We start from the raw sequence: 23,235 nt of genomic DNA, 5'->3' as shown, positions 1-23,235 counted from the left end.
TTAAATACTGAGAATTTAACACCAGAAATTTCCTTCTACTTAAGAGCTTATTGCAGATTATATTGTGGAGTCAGTAGGTGTTCGAGTGCTGCATATCACCAAGATGTTTATCAGCCTTCCTGCAGTTGCCACTCGAAGTGCTGTGTTGCCAACATGAGAGCATTTTGCTTATTAGCTAGTGGTGAGCACAGGGGTGACATCATTAGTGGCCAATGAGACACTCCAGTCGTTCCAGGCAGCTGCGAACACTCCCTTGTTGTCGAGGCACACACTGAGTCTGTGCTTCCATGCAGCACAGAGATCAGTGCTTCCTCACAAGCGGTTATGATAATTCTGTATTGGAGAAGCTGGAAGATATATTCATGATATAGTCGTGGTTGTGTCCAAGTATAGCTACAGCCAAACATATTGTTGGGCTGCTTTCTGGCCTCAGTTTGTTTGAAAAGATTGAGGCACTCCTTGCATGACTATATTCAGTGCTGATCCCTCCATTGTTTGGTTGCATGCATTATTGCTTTCTTTCCACAATTTTTGTGCTGTGCACTCAACTGGCAAATGCTGGCAACAGGATTGAGCAGCAGAAGTAGGCTGCTAGAGTGAAGATAAATATTCTGTCATCTTAGAGATTGTATTTCATGTTTGTAAAAATTACGGTGTACTAATGAGGCGATTAGGAAGCACAGAGAGACAAAGGAAAAACCACTGAAAGAATGAAAGAATTTGATTTAAAAGCTTGACATACGTGAAGCAGTCAGTATGGTCGCATATTACCAAAGTCACAGTTGAAAAGTGTCACTGCTGTATGTTGAATGTAGCATGGCATAGATAAAGGGATCAATGAGAGGAGGTGTATGATGCAGAGCTCAGTGAACAGTGGCTGCTCCTGACACAGATATTTGGGGTTTGGAGGAGTAGTGTGTCAGTGTACCTCAGCTGAGGAGTAGCAGCCAGATGTGTGCATCCATGTCTGGGTGTGCTCATGGCCTATTGTGGACATGAAGTGATAGCCTGGACTTCAGCAGAGGAAATCATAGTTCTCTCTGTAAATGATTTTCACCTCAGAGCTGCAGCTGGAGACAGCATTAGCATATCTCACCTGAAGCACAAAACCTTGTTAAATTTGTGGTAATTCACCCAAAGGTATCTGAGCCCCAGGTGCATTTGTTACCTCTTTTTATATATGTTGCTCTGACTTTATCCTTTGTATGTTCAAGAGTTCTGCAGTGGAGGCTTGGTGGCCAAATGGACATGGAAAGCAAACTGGATACAACATGACAACAACTTTTATGATGGAGGAAGGATGCCAGATTGAGAAGTTTTCAAAGGTGAGCCCTTCAGCTTAGTTACATCTGGCATTGCGCTGGTACTGTTAGGACATCTGCTCTGCGTAGCAGGTGTCTAGAGCTCTTAAATATCTTGATGGATTGTAATATGCATGTGAAAATGCTAATGAGAAATGAGTTTTTGTAATATCACAATGTATGGCTACCTGTTTTCCATTAGTCTTAGCTTGTATGGATGCCTTTACTTATATTCAGGCTGCAAGATGACTTAAAGTTAGCTGGAAACCTCAGAAGAGAAAAGATATTTACTTCTTGAGTTTTCTAGCTTATGAAAAGAAAACAGCACTTCTAAACTTGATATACCATGCTCTTGGTTTTGTATCATGCGCTGAAAACTCCTTTTAGATTTCTATAAGATTATGCAAAGCTTTATTACTGAGATTTTTCTTGATAATTCAGTTTGTAAAAAATTTATGGGATAGACACATTCCTAAAACCTAACATACATTATTAGAATGTGGTAGATATGCTTCAGGCTCGAGAAGAGGTAAGATCTTAAATATGACCATAAAAGTAATATTCAGGAATTTTTGCGTAAGGGTTCCTCTAACACCCTGGCTGTTTAATTATCTGTTTGGTTTTACTAAGAAGCCTAGAAGAGGTGATTTCCAATTGTCCATTAAAAAGAAAAATCATAGAGATTAGACTGGGCTCCTTATGCCATGAACATGTGGAAACAACCATGTAAATGTATGCATTTGTTAGATGTTTCTGGTGTGTATTGCTTCACTAAAAACTAACCTGGTCACCAAACATCTAAACTGCTATTTGCTGTAACATTTGTTCATGTGAAAAAACCCTATGAAAAACTAGTAGCTTCTGGTGTTGTAGTCTTTATACAGACTGATGAAGTCATAATAATAATTCTGTGCTGTTATTAGTGTTCTAATTTTGAAACAATTAAAAAACCCACACCAAGTAAACACAGCATATTATGCTTGGCAAAACTGGTTGTAGGAAATACGGCTATAAAGCCTGTAAAAAGGAAAATTCTGTTACTACTGTGTGAAAACTGCACAATGATAGAAAGCTAAGCAGTTCCATTTGAGTGCTTGTGTCAATATTTCATAGAGCTCTCTGGCATATGATCATAAGGACTTCATGGTCTACAACAGAAGCCTCTTATTTTTTTCTTCTTAAGGGGAAAGAGGGGGAAAAAGAAGGCATTGCACCACATAGTGGGCATTGTAAATTAACCAGCATATGAAGCCTTTACAGTTTACAGTGTGAAGTCAGATCATCCATCCTGTGTTTTGTGAATCTCTGTCTTGGATTCTGACAGACACACGTGTGCACACACAGCATCACCCGCCACCCAGAGCTGTATGAGTGGAAAAAGGCTCTGCATGCAGTTTTTTCATGTTGTAGCATAATTTTCTCTCATGTCAGCAGGACTGAATAGCAACATTCATATAGCTTAATAAGAACTTTGATTAGTTCAGGAGATACAATCAGGGATTAGTATTCCTGACAGTTGTTTTGTTGTCAGTTCTGTTGTCCATGTTGTAGTGACTGTATTCAAGAGGAATAACCCTTGCTTCCACCCTTTCTTACTTCCACCTTTTCTCTTCTTTTTCCCCAGAAAAAAAAACTAGTGGTGAGGCATTTCACAAGTGGTTTGTGTCCATATGAGTATCTACTTAACTTTGGACAGGAGAAAACTGACGCATGAGAACTGTACATGTGAGAAAACACAGCTTGATTTTATGTCAGATTTGGTTACACCTAGTTTGAACTACTTTCTGGATTCTGACATGTTAGAATAGTCTTCAGAACATTAACAAATCCTTTGGGAATACTTCTGGGTGGCCTTCCAGTATTTACTTGCAGGAGCTCTATAGAGCTCTAGCCAGCAGTGCTGGGAATCTCTTTGGCTGAGAGAAATAATTACTCATTCCAGTTCAGAATAGCAGAAAACCAAAGTAGAATAAAACCCAGCATCCAGGATGGGATGTGGTTTGGTTTTGGTTTGGTTTTCCGTTTGAGTATTTCGGTTTAGAGTTTGTTTCTTAGGATCATGTGAAACAAAGTCATATCTCAGAGTGAAATTAGTTTTCTTGATGGAGGGTCCTATTTGCAATTGGTAAGTTGCTTTTCTTCTTGCCGTCCCTACGTCAAGGAATTGCCCCATGAGGCATTTGTTTGCTTTTCAGTTCTGTTTCCCCATCTTTCTGCATGCCTGTTTCTCCAGCACTGTACTCAGAGTTTTTTGTTTTGTAAGGCTATTTTTATACTTTCAAGATCTTGGCCTCTAGCTTCTTTCCCTCCATCCCTTTACACACTCTTTTCCCCCTAGGCATTTTAGCATGACTTCCAGAAGTCTTTCCTTCTGGCTTTGTAGTTTTCACACCACTTTCACGCTGCTTGCTAATTTGTTAGTCACTGGGTTGTTCTGTGATCTTATTTCAGCTCTAGGCCTCTTTATCCTTACTACTTTTCATACTGCTAAATATGGGAATGCCAAACGTGATCCACAGGTCACTTAACTGTGTACAAAGCCTTTGTATGTGCCTTAAAAAACCAGGTATCTGTTTCATAGTTATGCCCAGAACCAGCTGATTGGTCTGTGGTGGCTAGAGAGTCTCTTGTGCGTGCTGCAAGACTGGGAGAAATGTTCAGCCCTCAGGCAGCAAGCTCTGCCAGACAGATTTCAAGGTGGCCAAGGTTTTGGTAGCCAGAAAGGCACATAGCCAGGCATGTCAGATGCTGGTTATCTCCCATTGCCCTTCTTTTACCCCACAAGGCAGAAGGAAGCTGTAGTAGGAACAGGAAGATGTGCTGTTGCCAGATCGCCCCCGGGGGAACAATGGAGTTGCACTGAAACTTGAAGGCCTGGGAATGTGAGCTGAGGCTAAGGAGCTTTTACTCTTGCTGCTGCTGTCTGGGTGGTCCTGGCCTAGTGTTTCAGCCTCTCAGATTGCCTTGGGTTTGGCCAATTGCATGAGTTCCACTTGAGCATGAATAAAGCAATATCATATAACTTCTGTTAGTAATATATGTACTCCATTATGAATGCACTCTGAGACAGTCCCAACCTGCCTGATGACATCCATTAAGATGACATCCCAGATACTTTGGCAGCTCCAACTGCAGATCCCATTCCACTTTGTGCCATAAAAAAAGAGCCACAATGGAGACTGAGGAGTTTTTATCCAAGTAATTGAATTTACTGTAGGAAGGTCAGAACTTTTTCACCAGTGCAGTACTCATACTGTAGTTTTTCTTTTGTAGCCTTCAGGAGTTAGGGTAGCTGTGAAAGTTGTATGAAACATTGGTTATTTTTTTTAATTCAACTTCTCATGTTAAACTAAGTCTGCAAAATTATAGGAATGGTCACTGCCATGATGCAGCGAGGTTTAGGTTGAGCTCAGTGATCTGTGACCTCCACTAATGCATCTAGTTTGTCACATGCATTGTCTCTATCCAGGTATTTGGTTAATAATTGTCCTGTTAACTTCAAAGCACTGAAGAGGAAGCAAAAAGCAGTGATTTTCTTTTTCTTCCCTACCACTAGAAATAGATTTCTGTCTATATGTGTAGTTCTTGATAAGTTGGAAGTTTAGAAAATGCAGTCCCATAGTGGGATTAGTAATTTCCCTTTTGAACTCCAGCCATGTCTGGTGTGTGAAATAAAGAATTGCATTTTGTCTTAAAGACAGGTGTATCATTTGCAGTTAACTAGGTTAGTTTTAGCCTGATTTACTGACAGATACTTGCCTCAACTGAAGCGTGTGGCAGAGAGAGAACAGGCTGTACTCCCCAAGCTGGCCTTTTGAAAAGGTAAAGCAAACAGTCATCTGAGGGAGGAGTGGTTGCTATCTTAGGAGTAGACTAGAAAAAATTAGTTTCCTGCCCTCCTGACCCAAACCTGTTTTGGCTAAAATTTACTATTAGCTTTCTTTCACTTTATTTAATTTTCCAGTTATCTCCCTATGATAATGAGCAACAGGTACAAGAAAGAAGTGTTTTCTTTCTGACTTAGACAAGTTGAACTGGAACAAGGATGCAGGAGAAAAAGTTTAAAGTCTCCCTGAAAGAGCTGTTTTCTGTAGGAGTTGGTAGGTGGGCGGGAGCTGACATGGCAGGTGGGGAAGGCACCTGTACAAATAAAGGGTCAGTCACTAACTGCTCTCTCATGGCTGTTTATGTCAGTGCAAGCAGGATACCCCTCAGGGCAGCATCACTGCTTGTAGTAAAGTCCCAGAAAACGACTGGAATGATTTCCTGAGAACTTTAATTCTACCTCCAACCGGAAGAAGGAATGTTTTCTTGTTTCAGCATCACAATGCCATATATTAGGCTAAAAGAGCAGCTGTAATGGTTTGGCTTCTGCTTTTTCTTGAGATGTGCTTTTATCTGGAGTGATCTTTAATACTTTACACAGAGTTAGTGTTTATTTAGCTGAACTGGTCTCTCTGAAACATTATTGCTGATCATGCTGTTCCAACACAGCTGTGATGGCCAGAGGCCACTTGCAAAGTGGCATTTGTGTTTGCATGCATATTTTTTCTCTTTAAGTGCTACAGCTATTAAAAAGGTATCATTTCAGAACAGCGAAAGGGGAAGATTTTGCTGGTACTACATGAATCTGATGCTAGGCATTCAGGGACAAGACTTAAAACTGAGCTGCCACAGTCTCCTGGGAGGAGAAAATTGCAGATTAAATGGTGTCTCTGATCTGGTGCAACCACTGTATTCCTCTTACTGGTCTGCAGCTGGACTTCTGACTGAGTTCTGCAACAACCGAACTGCATATGCCTCTTCCTTACATACTTGCATGCACATGTACAATTGTTTGCTCATGCTTTCTCTTGCTCTCTCTTAAATATGATAGCAACTTCAAAAAGTGAACAGGTTTATTGAAAGAATTCTTTCTAGTCCTGTTACAGTGTCTTTTAAGCAAGCAGGAATTTAGAGATGAGACCATGTCTTTTGACTCCTTGACAAATTCTAAGCTGTTATTGTTCAGTTCAATCCCTTTTGTAATGCTTTTCTTTATTTACTTCGTTTTAATTCATATTTTGTCAGCTTTAAATCTAAGTTTCATATCTTCACAGGTTTATTTTCGAACAGTGGAACTTGTTCAGGAGCCTATTCCTGGCTCACCAGGTCTGAGTTTCTACTTCAGAATCAATGGTCGACCCATTTTTATTAAGGGCTCAAACTGGATTCCAGCAGATTCTTTCCAGGACAGAGTGACCTCTGACATGTAAGCCACATTTGATGTTCTCTAAGGATAAAGGATCATGTTTTCCTCCTCCTGATTCTCTCTACACCCTTTGTCAAAGGTTGGCTTTAGTGAGTAAAACTTTCAAGGTAGCACAGTAATTGTCCTGGGGTGAAGGCTTCAGAATTAGGGCTTAATTAACAAGAACAGATTTGAACAATGTTCAAGGCATGCAGGTGCAGTTACTGGTGGGAAGGGGATTGTTTGCAGTTCATAGGTTACTGGCCTTTTGGGTATTTTTAGGGACAATGCTCCGGCTGTTTGACCTTATTGCCTGGACACATCCATTGGTATTTGGAGGACGTGCACTTCATCCATGTCCTAGCCCATGTCATGCAGGGTTTCATAAGTGCATAGCAGCTTCTTTCCCCTTTTCCTCATCTCATCTAGGCTGCTTGCCTGTCAATGCACAGCACCCCAGAGATGCAGGTGGGGTGGCTATCCTGTACTTGGACTAAGCTTTGCTCTGGGAACCAGGACAACAGGGCATGCTACAGTGTGCATTCACATGCAATTTAGAGGCTGCCAGTATGATGCAAGGAAAAATGACTGGAGCTTGAAACCCTTAAAATGAGATTGCGAGGCTCAGTCTTTCTCCTCACCCTGTCACTTCCCCATTCTTGCTATGCATTATGGAACTCAGGAAGAGAATATACATTTCTGATTGTGGTTAAAGAGAATTTGAATCCAAGTAATTGACATACAAAGCAAGTAATATCAGAGGAGAAAAGAACATGAGTAATAAAATATAGTATTTTTAAATCTGGGCCTGCCAATACTTCTGTAAAAGCACTTACACATGTGTCACTCCATCTGTTTCGTATGTGTTAACAGGACCAAGCAACTGTTCTGCACGAAAAATTGCTTTTTGAGACCTCTGTCCAGACATGCAGGTTTAGAAACTAGAGTATTTTGATACTTTCTGAGTTCTAAGTCTTAGATTGCCTGCTAATGACTTAGATTTGGGGGTTTTTTTCAGTAGGGGAGTTGGTTTCTTCATTTTTTGTATCACCTTAGAAACTCTTAAGTAATACAACTTCACAGAACTTTTATATCTCCTTTTTGTATTTGACAGACTGAGGCTACTCTTGAAGTCTGCAGCAGATGCTAACATGAATGCCCTTCGTGTTTGGGGAGGAGGAGTATATGAACAAGATGAATTCTACGACATTTGTGATGAAATAGGAATAATGGTAAAAACAATAAACACAATACTTATTTAGAAACTGACAAGAACTTGTAAATGAAAATCCACTTTAAATGAAAAAAATAAGAGGATTAATGCATAAGTTCTAACCATCTTTCCAAAGGACATCGTGGAGTATCAACACGAGAGGTCAGATCAACTTGATTTTTTGATTGGCTGGGGTTTTTTAGTTTTATTTTAATTTGAATGGTTTCTGATTACAAAGGCTGGGATGTCTGTTGAATCTGGAAATGATATTTTGGAGACTTTGTAGTAGAAGATAGCCATTAGGTAGAAGGTAGCCATGCTTTTCTCAGTTGTGGAAATGGATTTTATTTCTTTCAAATGTATTTTCTTCTTTTTAGTAATAGCTGAGAAGGTTTAGGTTTTTTGGTTCAGACTTTCCATTTGGCCCATAGTCAAACATGGAAGGCATAATCCAAAGGGCCATTTTGAAAAAATTATAATTGAATATAAATGTAGCTGTAAGGTGAACACCTGCTTCAATCACTAATCCTACATGAGTACCTTTGATTATATGAGCTTAGAGGCACGTATTAATAAGTTTTGATGAAGTAGTGACTAGATGAATGAAAGTCAAGTTGCATCTGGTATTAAAAATCCCAAGAGGTGTGTTTGGTCTTAGTCTACACTAGGAAAACAGCGAAACAGAATTCATACCTTGCTGCTTTCAGATGTGTGTGCTTGCAAAAAAAAAAAAAGTTACATCTATTTTAGTCATCTGAATGAGTGTCCTGATTTTCAAGGCTTCTGAGTACTTACAGTTCTTTAATTTTTGACACCAGGCACCTTAAGTAGGCCACTTAGATCTGTGCCTGTACAGTGCTCAGTGCAAGATTTAGATCCTATTTAACAGCCAAAATAGCAAGTAAATGCAGAAAATCAGACCCTTATTCTGGAGGGGGCAGTGGTGGAGGTTTTTGGTTTTGTTTCTTCTGATGGTCTTGCAAAGGCTTAAAAGTGTATTGGAGTCAAACTGTGCTTAAGGAAAAGCAGTCATAGCTCACTGAGGGAAATAGTGGAAAAAAGTTTCTTTCAATAGAGAGTTTTGACACCAACAGTCAGTAAAGGATTATGAGTGATTCTGCAGCAATAGCTTTGCTTTTTTTGTACAGTGTTAGGATTGTAACAATTATTAATGGCTCCATTATCCCCCAATGTCCTATTCTCTATCTTCAGTTTCCTTAGGGAATGTGTGCTGAAAAGAGCCACGTAAAAGCATATTCTCACTGCAGTGAAAATGCAACTGTATGTGGAGCTGGTCTGTCTCTCTCTCTATGTAGCATGGTGTTCAAAAAGTGGAGTCTCCTACAGACTCCTTTGGGTAAATCATGCTCCTTCTGGAGGACTTTTCATTAACATTTGAGATGGACTAGAAGGAATCTCAAGGTTACAGCAATTCAAAAAACAAAATGGGTAAACAAGAAATCTTATCCATCTCATTGGGCTTCCCTTCTCCTTTCTGTAATTCTCCTTCAAAGTACAAATGGAGTTTACTGTTGTTGAATTGAAAGGCTTGCTGTTCTCTAGTATCTACTTGATCTTTCTTTAAAGAGAAAGATCATTGTGTTTTTAGAGGATCTAATTTGTTTCTGCCCCTCTTACTGGGTAAGATTTGCTGGTTTTAAGATCATTTTGTATGGAGGTGCTTTCTTAACAAGTACACTTTAACATTTGTTAAGTGTGCTCAGTACCACATCAGAAGAATTATCATCTCTTCTCATTAAGTAATGGGTATTTGGTGTCACACCTGCAAAGTAGTAAATAAATAGGAAATTGTTCTGTTCAGCTGCAAATTGCTAGATGTTCATGTTTCTGATTGTTCTTTTGAAACTCACAGAACTTCATCTACTGAGCAGTATTCCACTCCTCAGTGTAGACTGTCAGGATCTCATTCCTCAGGGTAATTATTTTGTAACACTGATATTGAGGATAACCACAGTGGAGTGGACACATACTTGAGCCCCATGGTGAATGTGATTTGTTTTCTATCTGAACAAAGGATTGTGCATCCCAGTAGCCATATACTTTTTGTTTGTAAAATAATAAAAATAATTTGCTGACAGTGTTTTCTTATCTTTCCTTTTCCTTGTAGATTTGGCAGGATTTTATGTTTGCGTGTGCACTGTATCCAACTGACCAGAATTATTTAGAATCCGTAAGAGCAGAAGTTTCTCATCAGGTATTTTATCCTTGTATCAGAGCTGTATTTCACAGTATCTATTTTTGATTGACTGACTGTATAAGTTAGCTTTCCAAAAATGGTTGTTTGGAAGTGTTTGTTAGGGTACCTTTATGTAGCAGACGCAAAATGTACCCTTGCTAAATCTTCTTTAACTCCTCCGACTACTTGCTGGAGTAGTCAGTCAAGCAGATTGCACAGAATTTATCCTTCACACATGGCTGAGTAGATGTGGATGGTACACACATGCATGAGGCAGATACATGTCAGCATATTAGAAGTTTGCCCTTCTGAAAGTGTATATTACAAAACTTTGAGCCTGGTGACAAGTTGAGGGAATAGTGAATTGTGTGGCAGAAAATGGGAATTGTGGGCTCAGCATATGTAATATACGTGTGGACTTGTAATTCAATTAGTAATAAAGTGATTTTTTAAAAAACAATTCGTTTTAAAGATGAGTACTTTTGTTTGCCTTCTGAAACTGTAAGTTGTATTTCAGGTACGACGTTTGAAATCTCATCCATCAATTATTCTGTGGAGTGGTAACAATGAAAATGAAGCAGCACTTGCAAGCAACTGGTTCTCCATACCTTATGCTGATATAGGAGTCTATATCAAAGACTACGTGACGCTTTATGTGAAGAACATACGAGAAATAGTTCTTACTGTAAGTGATCTCAAGAAACCCTAGGGGGATATGGCTTGGCAAAAAGTTTTAATGTTTGAGCAAGTTGGGATTTCCCTTTCTTCTTTCAATCCTTTTGAGACATGAAAAAGAGCACGTTGAGAAATTGCCCTTTTCAAGCCCTTCTAAACAACTCTTTAAACTCAAGAGTTATTCTCAAAGTAAAAAAGTAGAAAAAATTACTTGTCTTTAACATTTTGTGATGTGTAAAGTAAAACCTGAAAGTGTAGTGGATCTTGCTTCTTTTTTCCTTCCTGTTTTTAGTACGTCCACAAGTGCTTTCACTTCAGTGGACAAAAGTCAACTTGCCCATTAATTAATCTAGATGATCAGGTTTCCTTTATCCTGATTTTGTTGAAGAATACTGTGAAAGGTATTTAACAACCCTCAGGTCTTTTAATATCAGTTGAACAAATCCATAAAGACGTTATTTTTTCAGTATGTGACTGAATATTTTTTGTTATAAGCAGGTAAAACCAAAGTGATGCTGAACATTAAACTCATGCTGTGTAGTCATTGTATTGATTGTTTTTGAAAAAACAAAATATTGGTATTCTACAGTATATGAAGGCAAAATAAAGTATTTTGATATAAAATTTAAACTGTGAGCATGCAGCCCACAAGCACTTGGAATCCTTGATGAAGTCCACTGTGATTTGGCACTACCTGTTTTGCACAGCTTTTGTAGGTTTATTTCTCCTCTTAGAAGAGCAGACTCTAGATTTCTCTACTGAGCTGTGTGTAAAGGTATGCTGTTGTGTTTTTGTGATTAGCTACATGAGTTGGGTGGCCCGTGTGTGTGCAGCAAAGTGATGTGTTCTGGCTTGATACTGTTTTTTAGTTGCAGTTCACTCCTGCAGCACTGCCATCCAAGATGGACCCATTTTTATTTTAAATCCACTGAATAATCCACTATTTTCCGTGCAAAAAGGAACCATAGAGGGAAATAACTTCAGGTCCTGTGTAATACAAGCCAGCTGAGGAAACCTGTAGCTACTAGTAGTACTGGACTAGGTAACTTGAAAAGACTTCTAACTTTGAGCTAAAGACTTCAGGGAATCCAGGATATCCTCTAGTAAATTGTTTCAGTTAATTATTAATTACTCACATCAAGAAAAAAAGAAGAAGACAGGGAAACAGGACAGTTTCTTAAAATGAAGCACGTGTCTTGAGTGCATTGCAGTGTTGGAGCCAGTTGCTGTAACTTGTGACTGGAAACTTAACTCAGGCCTTTATCTTACTACAAGTAGGGTGTTAAATGAATTATACCTGCAAAAGGATTCCTTCAGTACTTTGTAGGCTACTGTTAAAAGATTTAGTATCCTAAGTCTACTGAGGCTATAAATAAAGGCAGCTCTGAACAATGTGAAATGTAACCCTTCTTGTAGTCTCATCTATCTTAGCATGCAGAGCCAGCTAAAATGACAATAACCTGTAATTATACCATGCAAGCATTAAAAGCAGAACACCTTGGATTTGGTAGGACTAAATTTAGGTGACTGTTTAATAAGAAAGGAGAAAATCATGGCCTTTTTCCTGCAAAAACACTGCAACAGTAATAATTTTTCTATAAAGAAGTCACAGTATTCAAATATTAATGTTCCTTGAGTATATATTTCACAAGGCACACTTTAAATAGCCTTCATTAAGAATTTAGAGGTGTATAAAGATAGAAAATCTCTTGATGAGAGGAGAGAATCCCTCAGAACAGCAGAGCAAGCAGAATCATGCCCAGCTGTCCTCCAAGAACATAAGTAAGAAGCTAATTAAGCAAGTAAAGATGATGAATGTTAGGATATAAATTGGAATGTTTCCTAGGTGGTGACTCAGACATTTGGCAATGGCATGTTGTCCCTGCCCCCCACCCCGCCTTTTCAAAAAATGGTCTATGAATTCAGATGATAAAAGCCAATCGCTTTGTAAGGGGGTTGTATTTTAGTTTTGCTTTGTTTTCTTTAAATCCCAGGAAGATAAGAGCCGTCCTTTTGTTGCATCCAGTCCCACCAATGGCTTGGAGTCAGTTAAACAGGGTTGGCTCTCCCAGAATCCTTATGACACCCATTATGGTGACACACACTTCTATGACTACAAGAGTGACTGCTGGAACTGGACAGTGTATCCTAAAACTCGTTTTGCTTCGGAATATGGATTTCAGTCCTGGCCTTCCTTCAGTACAATTGAAAAGGTAAGGCTGGGCTTCTACACCTTACTGTCTCCTTCGCTCTCATTTAGCGAGGGCAGTGAGCTTCTTCCCAACAAAGTTCCACATCCAGACTGTAGTCATGTGTTGTTAGGTGTGGTATGGCACAAGTGGGATAGAAGTGTGTGCTGGTGGGGAGAGGGGATGAAACAGTACTGTTTCCCTCCTTAGTGTTAAATATACTTACCTTGATGTTGCAAGAGGTGGTTTGAATGAGAGACTATTATAAAACTCTTATTTCTAATAGTAATTCTATTTAAAGTATAGCTCAGTAATGATTGACTAACGTCTGTTTACTTTTGTGGTGTCTAGGGACATGTATTTGAGAAAGAGAAGAAACCTGACAAAAGCTGAATTGTACCAAATTTTAAAATGTTTTGATTTTTATATATTTACCAATTTCTTTGATTTAAATAATTTGTTTCTTAATGTATTGCATATAAGAGGATTTGGTTTTGTCTCCTGTTACATTTAGATATTATATATTCTATCTTATTTGTCAGATTGGAGCAGAGACATATCATGCTGTTTGTCCTTTTGTCCAGGGAGAGATGTTGATGTTCATGCATGCAACCAAAAGGAGTTCAGAATATTCCTTTCAATTTGCTGGGCAAAGCATTTTATCTGAAGCATAATCAGAACATTCATCCATATTAATAACATGCTAATAAAAATTATTCAATCCAAAGATTGTTTAGAGAGTATAATTACAATGAAAGCTTGGCAATAATAACTTAATGAGTTATGCTGCATTATTGTCTTTAGTTGAAAAAAGCTGGTTTATGATCGTTTGTTATCAGAGGCAGGTTTTGAAAAGATATATACATATTATTAGAATTTATAACCCTACTGACTTATGTAACCCTTACACCTAAATGTGTTTGACTAGAGTACATTTTTCCATATTAATCTATGGTGTTTCTGCTTTACTATGAATGCCAGCAAAACTCTGAAGTCCCTTGGCCAACCCAAACCGTAGGACAAATAAGTTAAATGTCACTGAGCCAAAAGTTGCTCTTCTGGATTCAACAGCAGTGTGTGTTTTCGTTTATTTGTGCAAGGAGTGTAAGCAAAGGGTGTTAGTGATTCAAAATCCTTGCGTGACTACATGAGGCACTATAGAAATGCACTCCCAATTTTAAGGTTTTGGATGATGCCAGTAGGCTGTTATGAATGTCCTTTCCTCAATATCCTGACAGTCATTAAATGTACATTCTACCTTTTTCTTCGGATACCTTACTTTTGTGTTTTTTAAAAGGTTTCTTCCCCTGAGGACTGGTCCTACACAAGCAATTTTTCTCTCCATCGGCAACACCATGAAGGTGGCAATATTCAGATGCTTCAAGAGATTGGGCGTCATTTCAAGCTTCCCCAGAGCCCAGATCCTGTGAAGCAGTTCAAAGATATGATTTACCTCACTCAGGTAACAGTGATGTCTTCCACAGAAGTAGCTGTCAGTACTTGTTCCATTAGATTCAGTCAGCTGTTAGAACTGGACCTGGTCCCTTAGGGAATGTTCCATCATAAAGAAAGTTTCCATACTGAAGCATTGGAGAGTCCAGTTTAATTTGGAACTAGCTTGTCTCTCTTTTACTGTAGAGAGACTCCAATTTTCATCATAGAAGGGCTGGAATACTCAAGGAATTACCCAGAAACTGTCTCAACTGGCAGAAAGTCCGTCAGTATGTGGTACCTTGGTCCTTCTCTCCAACTGGGCTCATGTAGCTGGTGGAGGATGCAGAGATGTGCTGGGCTTCCATGGTACAAGATTATTCCCAGTGCTGCATGTTACTCCCTGTTCCAGGGTGGGGGATGTTTTGCTCTTCATGTGGCTCCTGTAGGCTCACTGCTTTGATTTTTGCCACATGGAACACACGAGCTTTGGAAGCAAGATTTTTTCCAAAAATGTAGTTCTCTATTAATTAGATTAATAGTAGCTTTTATTTTGTTATGGACTCAAATATTGATATTTTAGAGAATATATTTTGGGGTTTTTTTCAGATCAGAAGGATATATTTTGCCCGTCATCCATAGTAGTTCTACCTCATGCTTGTTTCTTTATTTGTGATTTCTGTGCAACTTTTAAAAGATGCTAAGTAACTTTTTAATGCTATTGGGCAAATTGAAAGTGCTGTTAATTTTTGTTGTGTTTCAAGAATTTCAGAAACACTCTTGATGGAAATAACTGCACACTCACTGAGTTTTTAATGTTTGAGAGCTGCTGTCAGCAAGTTTTATATAAAAGCAAAATAGCTTGAGAATTTTTGGCACTCTTGACAAGAGAACAAGGATAGATGATGCTGTGAAATTGAAGACAGGGGTAAAACTTGCGCAGTGAGGTCCTGACTCAAAAAGCTGTGAGGGTTTCTGTAAGGCTAAGTCTATCAAGGCCTTATTAACAGGTTAAACAATTTAATACCAAAATAAGGATAGCAAAAAGGATAAAGAAATCAAACTTGCTTTAATGGTTAACTAAAAGTAATATCTTTACCTTTTAAGCTGTGCTAAAGGCCTTTATTTTAAGAACTTCTTCATATTTTCCCCAGCCTAATAATAAACTGTGTGAAGAACGTAGAAATCTGTTTAGCGTCCATTGAGAACTTGGCCAATGAAAAATTCTGAAAAATGTTTTTTAGATAAGGTAGAGAATGAGAAAAGGAGTGGGAGTGCGGCTGAAAAAAGGTCGGTTTTCTGATGCACCGTTTTGACTGTATAGTGAGAATGTGTGTTTTAAGTTCAGAGTGTCAGGCTTTAGACACCAAGGTAATGCAGCTTAACGTCATTTTGCAGCTCTGGAGGGGGTTATTTAAATTAATGTAAAAAAAATTATTTTAAATTTCATTTTATTTTCCTTGTCTTCCATTTGCCTTTCAAAGACCATCTTCACTATATGGAAGTAGCCCTGTATGAGATTCTTGAAGGGTACTGCTTGCAAGGCTGTTGGGAGCTGCTAGGAATAGATTCCTTCCAGCAGAGACCCACTGCACTGCAGGTGGATATTCCTCAGGGCTCAAGTTTAAAATTATGTTGCTGTGAAATCTGTGTTGTGTATCAATATATTCACACATGTTTTGCAAAGAAGTAAAATCCAATATACCAAAAATATTTTTTTATCTCTTTGTTGACCAAGGTGATGCAGGCTCAGTGTATAAAGACAGAAACTGAATTCTATCGTTTTAGTCAAAGTGAAATAATCAATGGAGAAGGACACACAATGGGAGCTCTGTACTGGCAACTCAATGACATTTGGCAGGCTCCTTCATGGGCTTCCTTGGGTAAGTTTTTTGATAGTCTGGTAAAAAGCACCAAACACCAACTGTATTTTCCTCATCTGGAAGTATCAGAATAAGAAATACAGCTTTGCTCTGTCTTTTGGGCAACTTTACAAACTTTGAACATATTTCTGTCCATCCTTTAGAAATGCTTTCCAGGATGGGATTTACAATGTAAAGGCTGAGCATCTAGATTTCTTCTGTAGTCAGTTGGGGGAGAGATGGTTATGTCCAAATGTGATTCACTGCGTCCTTAGCTGTCTCAGAACTGGGATGAATTATTGTCTCCATGATGAATTTGATTTTCATAGAACTTCATAAGATATCTCTCACCCAGTGTAGCTTCTGAGAAGCTCTTCATAGGAGATGACTGGTTGAGATTTGATGTCTAACTTGGTGTCAGATGAGGTGAATCACTCCTTATGACTAAATTATTCTGTTAATATGCTCTTTACACACGTGGTATCTTGTATTTTTTTTCTCTTAGAACACAAAAATAATCAGACAATATAAAGAGATAAGTCACTTAGGCAGTAAGAAGTAGGGGAGGAATGAGGAATGTGTGGCATGAGGGAAGTGGCTGTGTTTCATGTTCCAAGCATTTTGTCTAGAAGTCATTTTGAAATTGAGAAGCTGTCCTATGGCAGCTGTATAGGACTTGGGTAAATACTCTTTCAATTTTAGTCATTTCTCACATATTCTGGTTTTGAAAATCTTTATTTAGGCATTTCATATGTGAAAAAACATGAGCAAATAGAAAAAGCTAAGAGAAAAATTTGCAAGACTGTCTAAGGTCAGTCTCGATCTGTCCTTAGAACAAAAGGCCATTTCGCCTGGTTTTGAGAAAAAATTAGCCCACACCATCCTCCCCTTCCTCCCCCTCTTTCTCTAGGAGATGTTTGTCCCTCTCCCTTTTTGTTTTTTTGGTTTTTTTTTTTTAATTAATCCAAGCAAAATAACTGCAACAACAAAGGAAAAACCAGTAGACGAAAGAGGCTAATTTATTTAAATGTTAAGGCAGTGGTCCAACTATGATGCTCATCTTTCTGGACTTTCTAGATTTGTATTAGGAAATGGAATATCACTATGTTCATTTTTATGATTCTAGCAGTGAATGATGCTCTTAGGCTTTAAGTGCCTTAAGAGAAAAAGATGCTTGGAAAAGTGTCCCTTTCTAAAGTCAGGTGTATTGATAGATGTAATGGTTCTGGAGACCATAAATGCCTTTTTGAGTGCAGAGCTGACATCACTGTAGAATATTTATCAAATACTTGAATTATTCATATGTTGTTGAAGTTGCTTTAGAAGAGAGAAGCTCAGCAGAGATACAGCTGTCCCTTTGTTTTGTTGTATTCCCTCAGTGAGATGAGGAAAGGTTTAATATTCATTTAATTAGGCAGTGTGGTAGAGGGATTTTGAAATGCTAATGGCTGAAATTATGCAAGACTTTGGAGAAATTAGTTTTATTTGCACTTCAAAAACACGTTTCTGCATCTTGTTAGATGGCACAGTAGTATCGCCACTGAGTGCTTTTATTTGAATCTGGTACTTTGCAGAAAGTCATGGAGGGGTTTACATAATTTCCGGTACAAAGCAGAAATGTTTCCACATGGTGGGGAAGGAAGAAGGTAGCAAATATTTCTCCTTTTAACTTTTACCTTTAAGATGTTTGCTTGGGGTTGAATGATAACAGAGCACAGCACTTGTGACATAGTACTTCTGCCTTCAGCTGAGAAGTAAACAGCTTTTATCACATCAGGGTTCTGACTGTTAGCACCTCGCTGTGGAGCCTGTTGTGCCATGTTGGATGCTTCAGCATCTCTGCAGTGTATTTTGGTGGAGTGCTGTGACACTCACAGACAAGTATCACCTTGAGGTACCCAATTCGGTTGTCATGAGATTCCCTTGATCAGATAACAGGCTTTTATTGCAGGTTCAATATTTAGAGCCCCTGGTGAGCCCTGGTACAGGCTGTTGTGGAGAATAATTGATCTGAGTTTGTGAGACTGAGGTTAGGAAAGAACTAGCAGCATGTTTCTGGGGTTGCATTTAATGGTGTGAAGTGATTAATTTAAAATCATTTCAGGAAGATCAGTTTATTTGCACTCCCGCCATCAGTGTAGAAGGCTTCAGGGAAGAGTCAGAAAAAAGGGTACTGGGGTCTCATTACAAACCTAATTTTAGTTTCCTGTTCTGAAGTTTAATACCACAGAGAGTGCAAACCCCTTGTTATTGTCAGGAAAATATTGAGGAACTTGGATTTCTGTAAGGATTCGTTTAAGTGTGGTGGGAGGAGGAGAAAACCACCCCAGGGCTATTTTAAATAGCTTTTGACTGTTGCCTTTGGGCATGCATGTCTGTAACAGGGAAGTTTAAACCCAGAGGTTTCTCATGATAACTTCCTGATCTCCAGATTTTTTACATCTATATTTGGGGGGGGAGAGGGTGGTGTGTGTGGTGTATTTGATATGCAACTTGCCCGTTTTTAAATAAAGGAGTGTAGCTCTGGTCTTACGGAAATCAAGACAACAGAAGAACTGAAGAATATGGGATTTTTAAAGTCAGCTTCAGTTTTCCTTGCTGTCTGAAGTTACTTCGACAATTGTATTATCAAGATCCTGTTGCTGAAAAAGTTGTCTTTGGAGGACACTTCCTGTGTGAAACTGATATAGCAGTTCAGTTATGGTTCTTTAAAATGGCTCTAGTTTTTTTGGGAAGGGAAATACCATCTTAAAAGCTGATCTGAGGTAAGCAGACTAATAGTGTTTCAAACATTCCAAAACAATGGGTGTTGTAGTAGTAGAATGGGTTTTGAAATGGTACAAACTTTTAAGTGTGTGGTTTGATTTTGTTTGTTGGTTGGGATTTTTGTTTGTTTGTGTTTCCCTGTGAATTTTTAATGCCACGTTCACTCTGACTCATCTTCTCCACTGTACAAGTTTTTTGAGGATCTCTGCTGCCCAGGTAGCAAACCTCTGCAGTGTGGCTTTGTAATCCAGTTGGAAATAAAGGCACAGCAGAGATTGAGAAAAGGATCCATTCAAAAAGAAACAGGATTTTATATTAAACTAAGTAACAGAAACTGCTCTTCATCAATTGCATTATCCATTTCCATATATGACAGTTGAAGCCTAGATTTTCATCATGTGAATTAAACTCAAGAAAAAAATTCAAGTCAACAGGCACTGAAAGCTCAGACCATGCTGGGTCTGAGCTTGTGGTGGGCTCTGTCTGGATTCTGCAGTGGGCAACATCTATTGCATTGGCAAATTAATTAATTGACAACTGAAATTCCAGGAAGTCCTGTAGCAGTCCTGAAGGCTTTAGAGATTGCAGCTCTAGATGCCCAGACTCTCCCTGCCCATTTCTCAGATAAGGCCCATAGCTTTTGTTTGTTAGATTAGATACTGCCCCACAGTTGACTCTGTTTCAGATAATCCAGCCCCAGTCCAAATCGCCCATCTTCTCAAGTTTAATGACTGAAGAGTAATTTGTAGCACTTCCAGGTTTTGGTAGATTTGTTCTTTAAACCACTTATGTTTTCTGTCAGGAAGTGTCCTTGGAATGCCAGAACGTGCCTTTGTTCATATCATCAGAGGATCAGACCCAGCCAGCACAGGTTTATGGAAGGCAGGTCCTGGTTGACCAACCTGATCTCCTTCTATGACAAGGTGACCCAGTTGGTGGATGAAGGAAAGGCTGTGGATGTTGTTTGCCTAGACTTTAGCAAAGCCTTAGCACCATTTCCCACAATATTCTCCTGGAGAAACTGGCTGCTTATGGTGTGGATGGGTGCACTGTTCCCCATGAAAGCAAACTGGCTGGATGTCCAGGCCCAGAGTGTGGTGGAGAATGGATTCACAACCAGCTGGCAGCGGGTCACTGCAGGGATTTCCCAGGGCTCAGTATTGAGGCCAGCCCTGTTTAATATCTTTATCAAGTGTCTGAACAAGGGGTTCAAGTGCATGCTCATCCAGTTTGCAGACAACACCAAGTCGGGTGGGAGTGGCAGTAAGGCTCTGCAGAAAGATCTGGACAGGCTGGATTGATGGGCTGAGGCCAGTTTTATGAGGTTCAGCAAGGTCAAGTGCCGAGTCCTGCACTTTGGCCACAGCAACCCCAGACAGCTCTACAGGCTGGGGCAGAGTGGCTGGAAGGAAAACTGCCCAGTGGAAAAGGACCTGGGAGTGCTGGTCAACAGTGGCTGAACATAAGCCAGTGTGTGCCCAGGTGGCCAGGAAGGCCAGTGGCTTCCTGGCTTGTGTCAGGAATAGTGTGGCCAGAAGGACCAGGGAGGGGGTTGTTCCCCTGTACTCAGCACTGTTGAGGCTGTACCTCAAGTGCTGTGTTCAGTTGTGAGCCCCTTGCTACAAGAAGGACATTGGGGGGCTGGAGCATGTCCAGAGAAGGACAGTGGAGCTGGGGAAGGGTCTGGAGCACAACTCTGGTGAGGAGCAGCTGAGGGAGCTGGCGTGCTCAGCCTGGAGGAAAGGAGGCTGGAACACACACACCCTATCCCCCACCATATCACTCTCAAAAACTACCTGAATGGAGGCCATAGCAAGGTGTGGGTCAGCCCCTTTTCTCCATTAGCAAGTGACAGGACAAAAGGAAATGGCATCAAGTTGTGCCAGTGGAGGTTTAAATTGGATCTTAGGAAAAAATTCTTCACTGAAGGTGTTCTCAAGCATTGGAGCAGGCTGCCCAGGGAAGTGTAGAGGTGTGGCATGGGAACTTAGGGACGTGTTTTGGTGGTGCACTTGGCAAGTGAACAGCTGAACTCGATCTTAGAGGTCTTTTCCAACATAAGTGGTTCTACAGTTCTATACTGAGAAGCACCAATATACTGAGAATGTTCATCAGTTTATCGACTGTCTGTTTTGAAGAAACACAGCTGCCTCTCCTGAAGTTTTCCTTCAGCCTTCTCTTTGGTTTGCTTCAATGCAGTTAACTTGAATGCCAGTGGTGTTTTTGCTGGCAACAGACTTATCTCATAGCACAGTTCAATCTTGTGTGGGTTTCCCAGGCAGATTTGAGTTGTTGTTCTCCAAGCTAGCTGGTTGTGAACTTGCTGAGAAAAGGTGATGTGGAAGGTGCTAAGCTGGAGCTAATGCACTTACTCTTCACAAAGTTCATTCATGTCTATGTGGAGTGCAGACAAAGCATGTTCAAGTCCCCCTGGGAAAGCCACAGCAACCCTTGAAAGATGACATCACTCTGGATAAGTCTTTAATTATGAGATGTTTGAAAGTGCTAAGAGCTTTGTACAAGAACCGAAACTGAGAGTAATTACTAAGAGAGCTACAACAAAAACATATCACTGAAAATATTTTTCAGCATACATCAGCTTTAAACTTGTTGTATAAAACAAAGAGCCAGAAACAAGAATGAAGCCAGTATCTAGCTTTTCTTCCTTGCGAGATGGTGCAGCTGACTTGCTACTTCTTTTTAGTGCCATTTCAATGACTGGATAATGGTTGAGGAAAGACAAATTTAAAATGCAGACAGTGGGTTCTAGATGGAATGTTAATAGAGAAAGAAATGGATGCAGCTTCTCTTTCAAAATGATTATGTGGCAGTGTTGCATAGCAAAAAAGAAAAATTGCATTTTTTGGAGAGGATGCAGAGTTTGATGGCTTTTCCAGTTTAATGGCAGACTTTCAAAGTATTAAAAGTAATGAGGTGCAGCTTTCCATTAAAGAGGCAACATTAACTGTTTGTCATGTGTCTGTCATGGATCCTAACTTCTATGGAGGAGGTGTTGTCTCTAGATCTTGGCAAATTTGTTTTGCCAAGCTCAGAGCTATCTTTGGTTTGAGAACTTATTTTTATCATTATTGCTATTGATGTTTTTCTAAGGAAGAACCGAAAGGAGGACTGAAAAAGGGGAAGAGAGCATTTTGTATAAATTTTTTATACTTTTTATAGTAGTGGTAGTTCGTGGCAATGCGAGCTTGTTTGTCTGGATTCTCAACAGCACAGATGCTCCAGCTGCTTGGTTTATGTGTGGTACGCTCTGTCACTCTTGTCACTTGTGTTTAAGGCTTCTGTTAACTGAATGAGAGTGTAGCAATGATAGAACAAAGACATAGAAAACTGTAAACTTCTGGTGAAGCTCAAAGTAAGGCTTGAAAGAGCATCAGATCTTTTCCAGAGCAGAGCCTTGCCTGGAAGGAGGCAAGAGTGCCTTCAGTCATTCTTTGCACTTGTTAGAGGTGAAAAAGGGTGGAGAAGGATGTTGCATTGCCATAGCAGGACCAAAAACCACATACAGGGATTGTGTGACAAGGCACTCTTGGATTCTGTTTCAATCTTTCTTCTTTTTAATCGTTTTTAGAGTATGGTGGTAAGTGGAAACTGCTCCATTATTTTGCCCAGAACTTCTTTGCACCGCTGCTGCCTGTGGCCTTTGAAGATAAAGGAGTGTTGCACATTTACGGTGTCTCAGATCTTCATGTGGACCACAGGCTGACTTTGAGGGTAAGTGACACCTCCCTCACCACTCTTGTGTGCCTCCTGCAAAAATGTGAGGTGCTGAAAGGAGCAGGTCTTTGTACAGACAAGCTTCGGTAATGCCATGCTCAAACACCATGAGGTGCAGCTCTAGTCTTTAATCTTCTTAGGGGCAATGCTATCCTTTATTATAGTAGTGTGTAGTGCTTCACAGAAGAAGAAATTGCTTTGCTTATAGCCTGTAGGTATAAGGCTGAAATTAACCATTCTGTTGAAATCTTAAAGAGACTGATGGTTAAATAGAACAAAGTGTGAAAAATGGTACCTCACTACTTAACAAAACTGTTCCCTGGGTGTTAGAACTCGATTAACTGACTAAGTGGGGGGGGGGGGAAGGGATTGTACCATTGCTTACCTGTACTCAAACTATATGGCTTTGGGAAAAAGGACTGGATTGTTTCCTGAAATATTAACAGCACATCTGTAATTGGAAGGTCATCTATGCATGTCACCATTTTGTAATTGATGCATTAACTGTTTTTTGATAATACTGTAGAAACTGATAGGATTTTTAAGGCAGCATTTGGGCTGCTGAGTTTTCTTGTAGACAACAGTCTTCTTTTTCAGCTTGCTACATTTTGTTGGTGTTAATCATATGGCAACCAG

At 39.6% G+C, this 23,235-nt stretch overlaps 1 protein-coding gene across 3 annotated transcripts in view; it reads left to right on the top strand.

Annotated features, from left to right (window-relative positions):
- Nucleotides 1-23,235, top strand: part of MANBA (mannosidase beta) — a 54,756-nt gene that overhangs the window by 27,493 nt on the left and 4,028 nt on the right. For all 3 annotated transcript variants that reach the window (XM_048303432.1, XM_048303431.1, XM_048303430.1), the window contains exons 7-15: nt 1,215-1,325; nt 6,401-6,552; nt 7,646-7,763; nt 9,873-9,959; nt 10,459-10,626; nt 12,611-12,829; nt 14,103-14,267; nt 15,975-16,119; nt 22,454-22,596. In XM_048303432.1, the coding sequence (XP_048159389.1) occupies nt 1,215-1,325; nt 6,401-6,552; nt 7,646-7,763; nt 9,873-9,959; nt 10,459-10,626; nt 12,611-12,829; nt 14,103-14,267; nt 15,975-16,119; nt 22,454-22,596 (1,308 nt within the window). The remainder of the gene's footprint in view (nt 1-1,214; nt 1,326-6,400; nt 6,553-7,645; nt 7,764-9,872; nt 9,960-10,458; nt 10,627-12,610; nt 12,830-14,102; nt 14,268-15,974; nt 16,120-22,453; nt 22,597-23,235) is intronic.

The sequence above is a fragment of the Corvus hawaiiensis genome, chromosome 5, assembly GCF_020740725.1.
Source record: "Corvus hawaiiensis isolate bCorHaw1 chromosome 5, bCorHaw1.pri.cur, whole genome shotgun sequence".
Taxonomy (NCBI): domain Eukaryota; kingdom Metazoa; phylum Chordata; class Aves; order Passeriformes; family Corvidae; genus Corvus; species Corvus hawaiiensis.
This window is presented reverse-complemented; position numbering and strand designations above follow the sequence as displayed.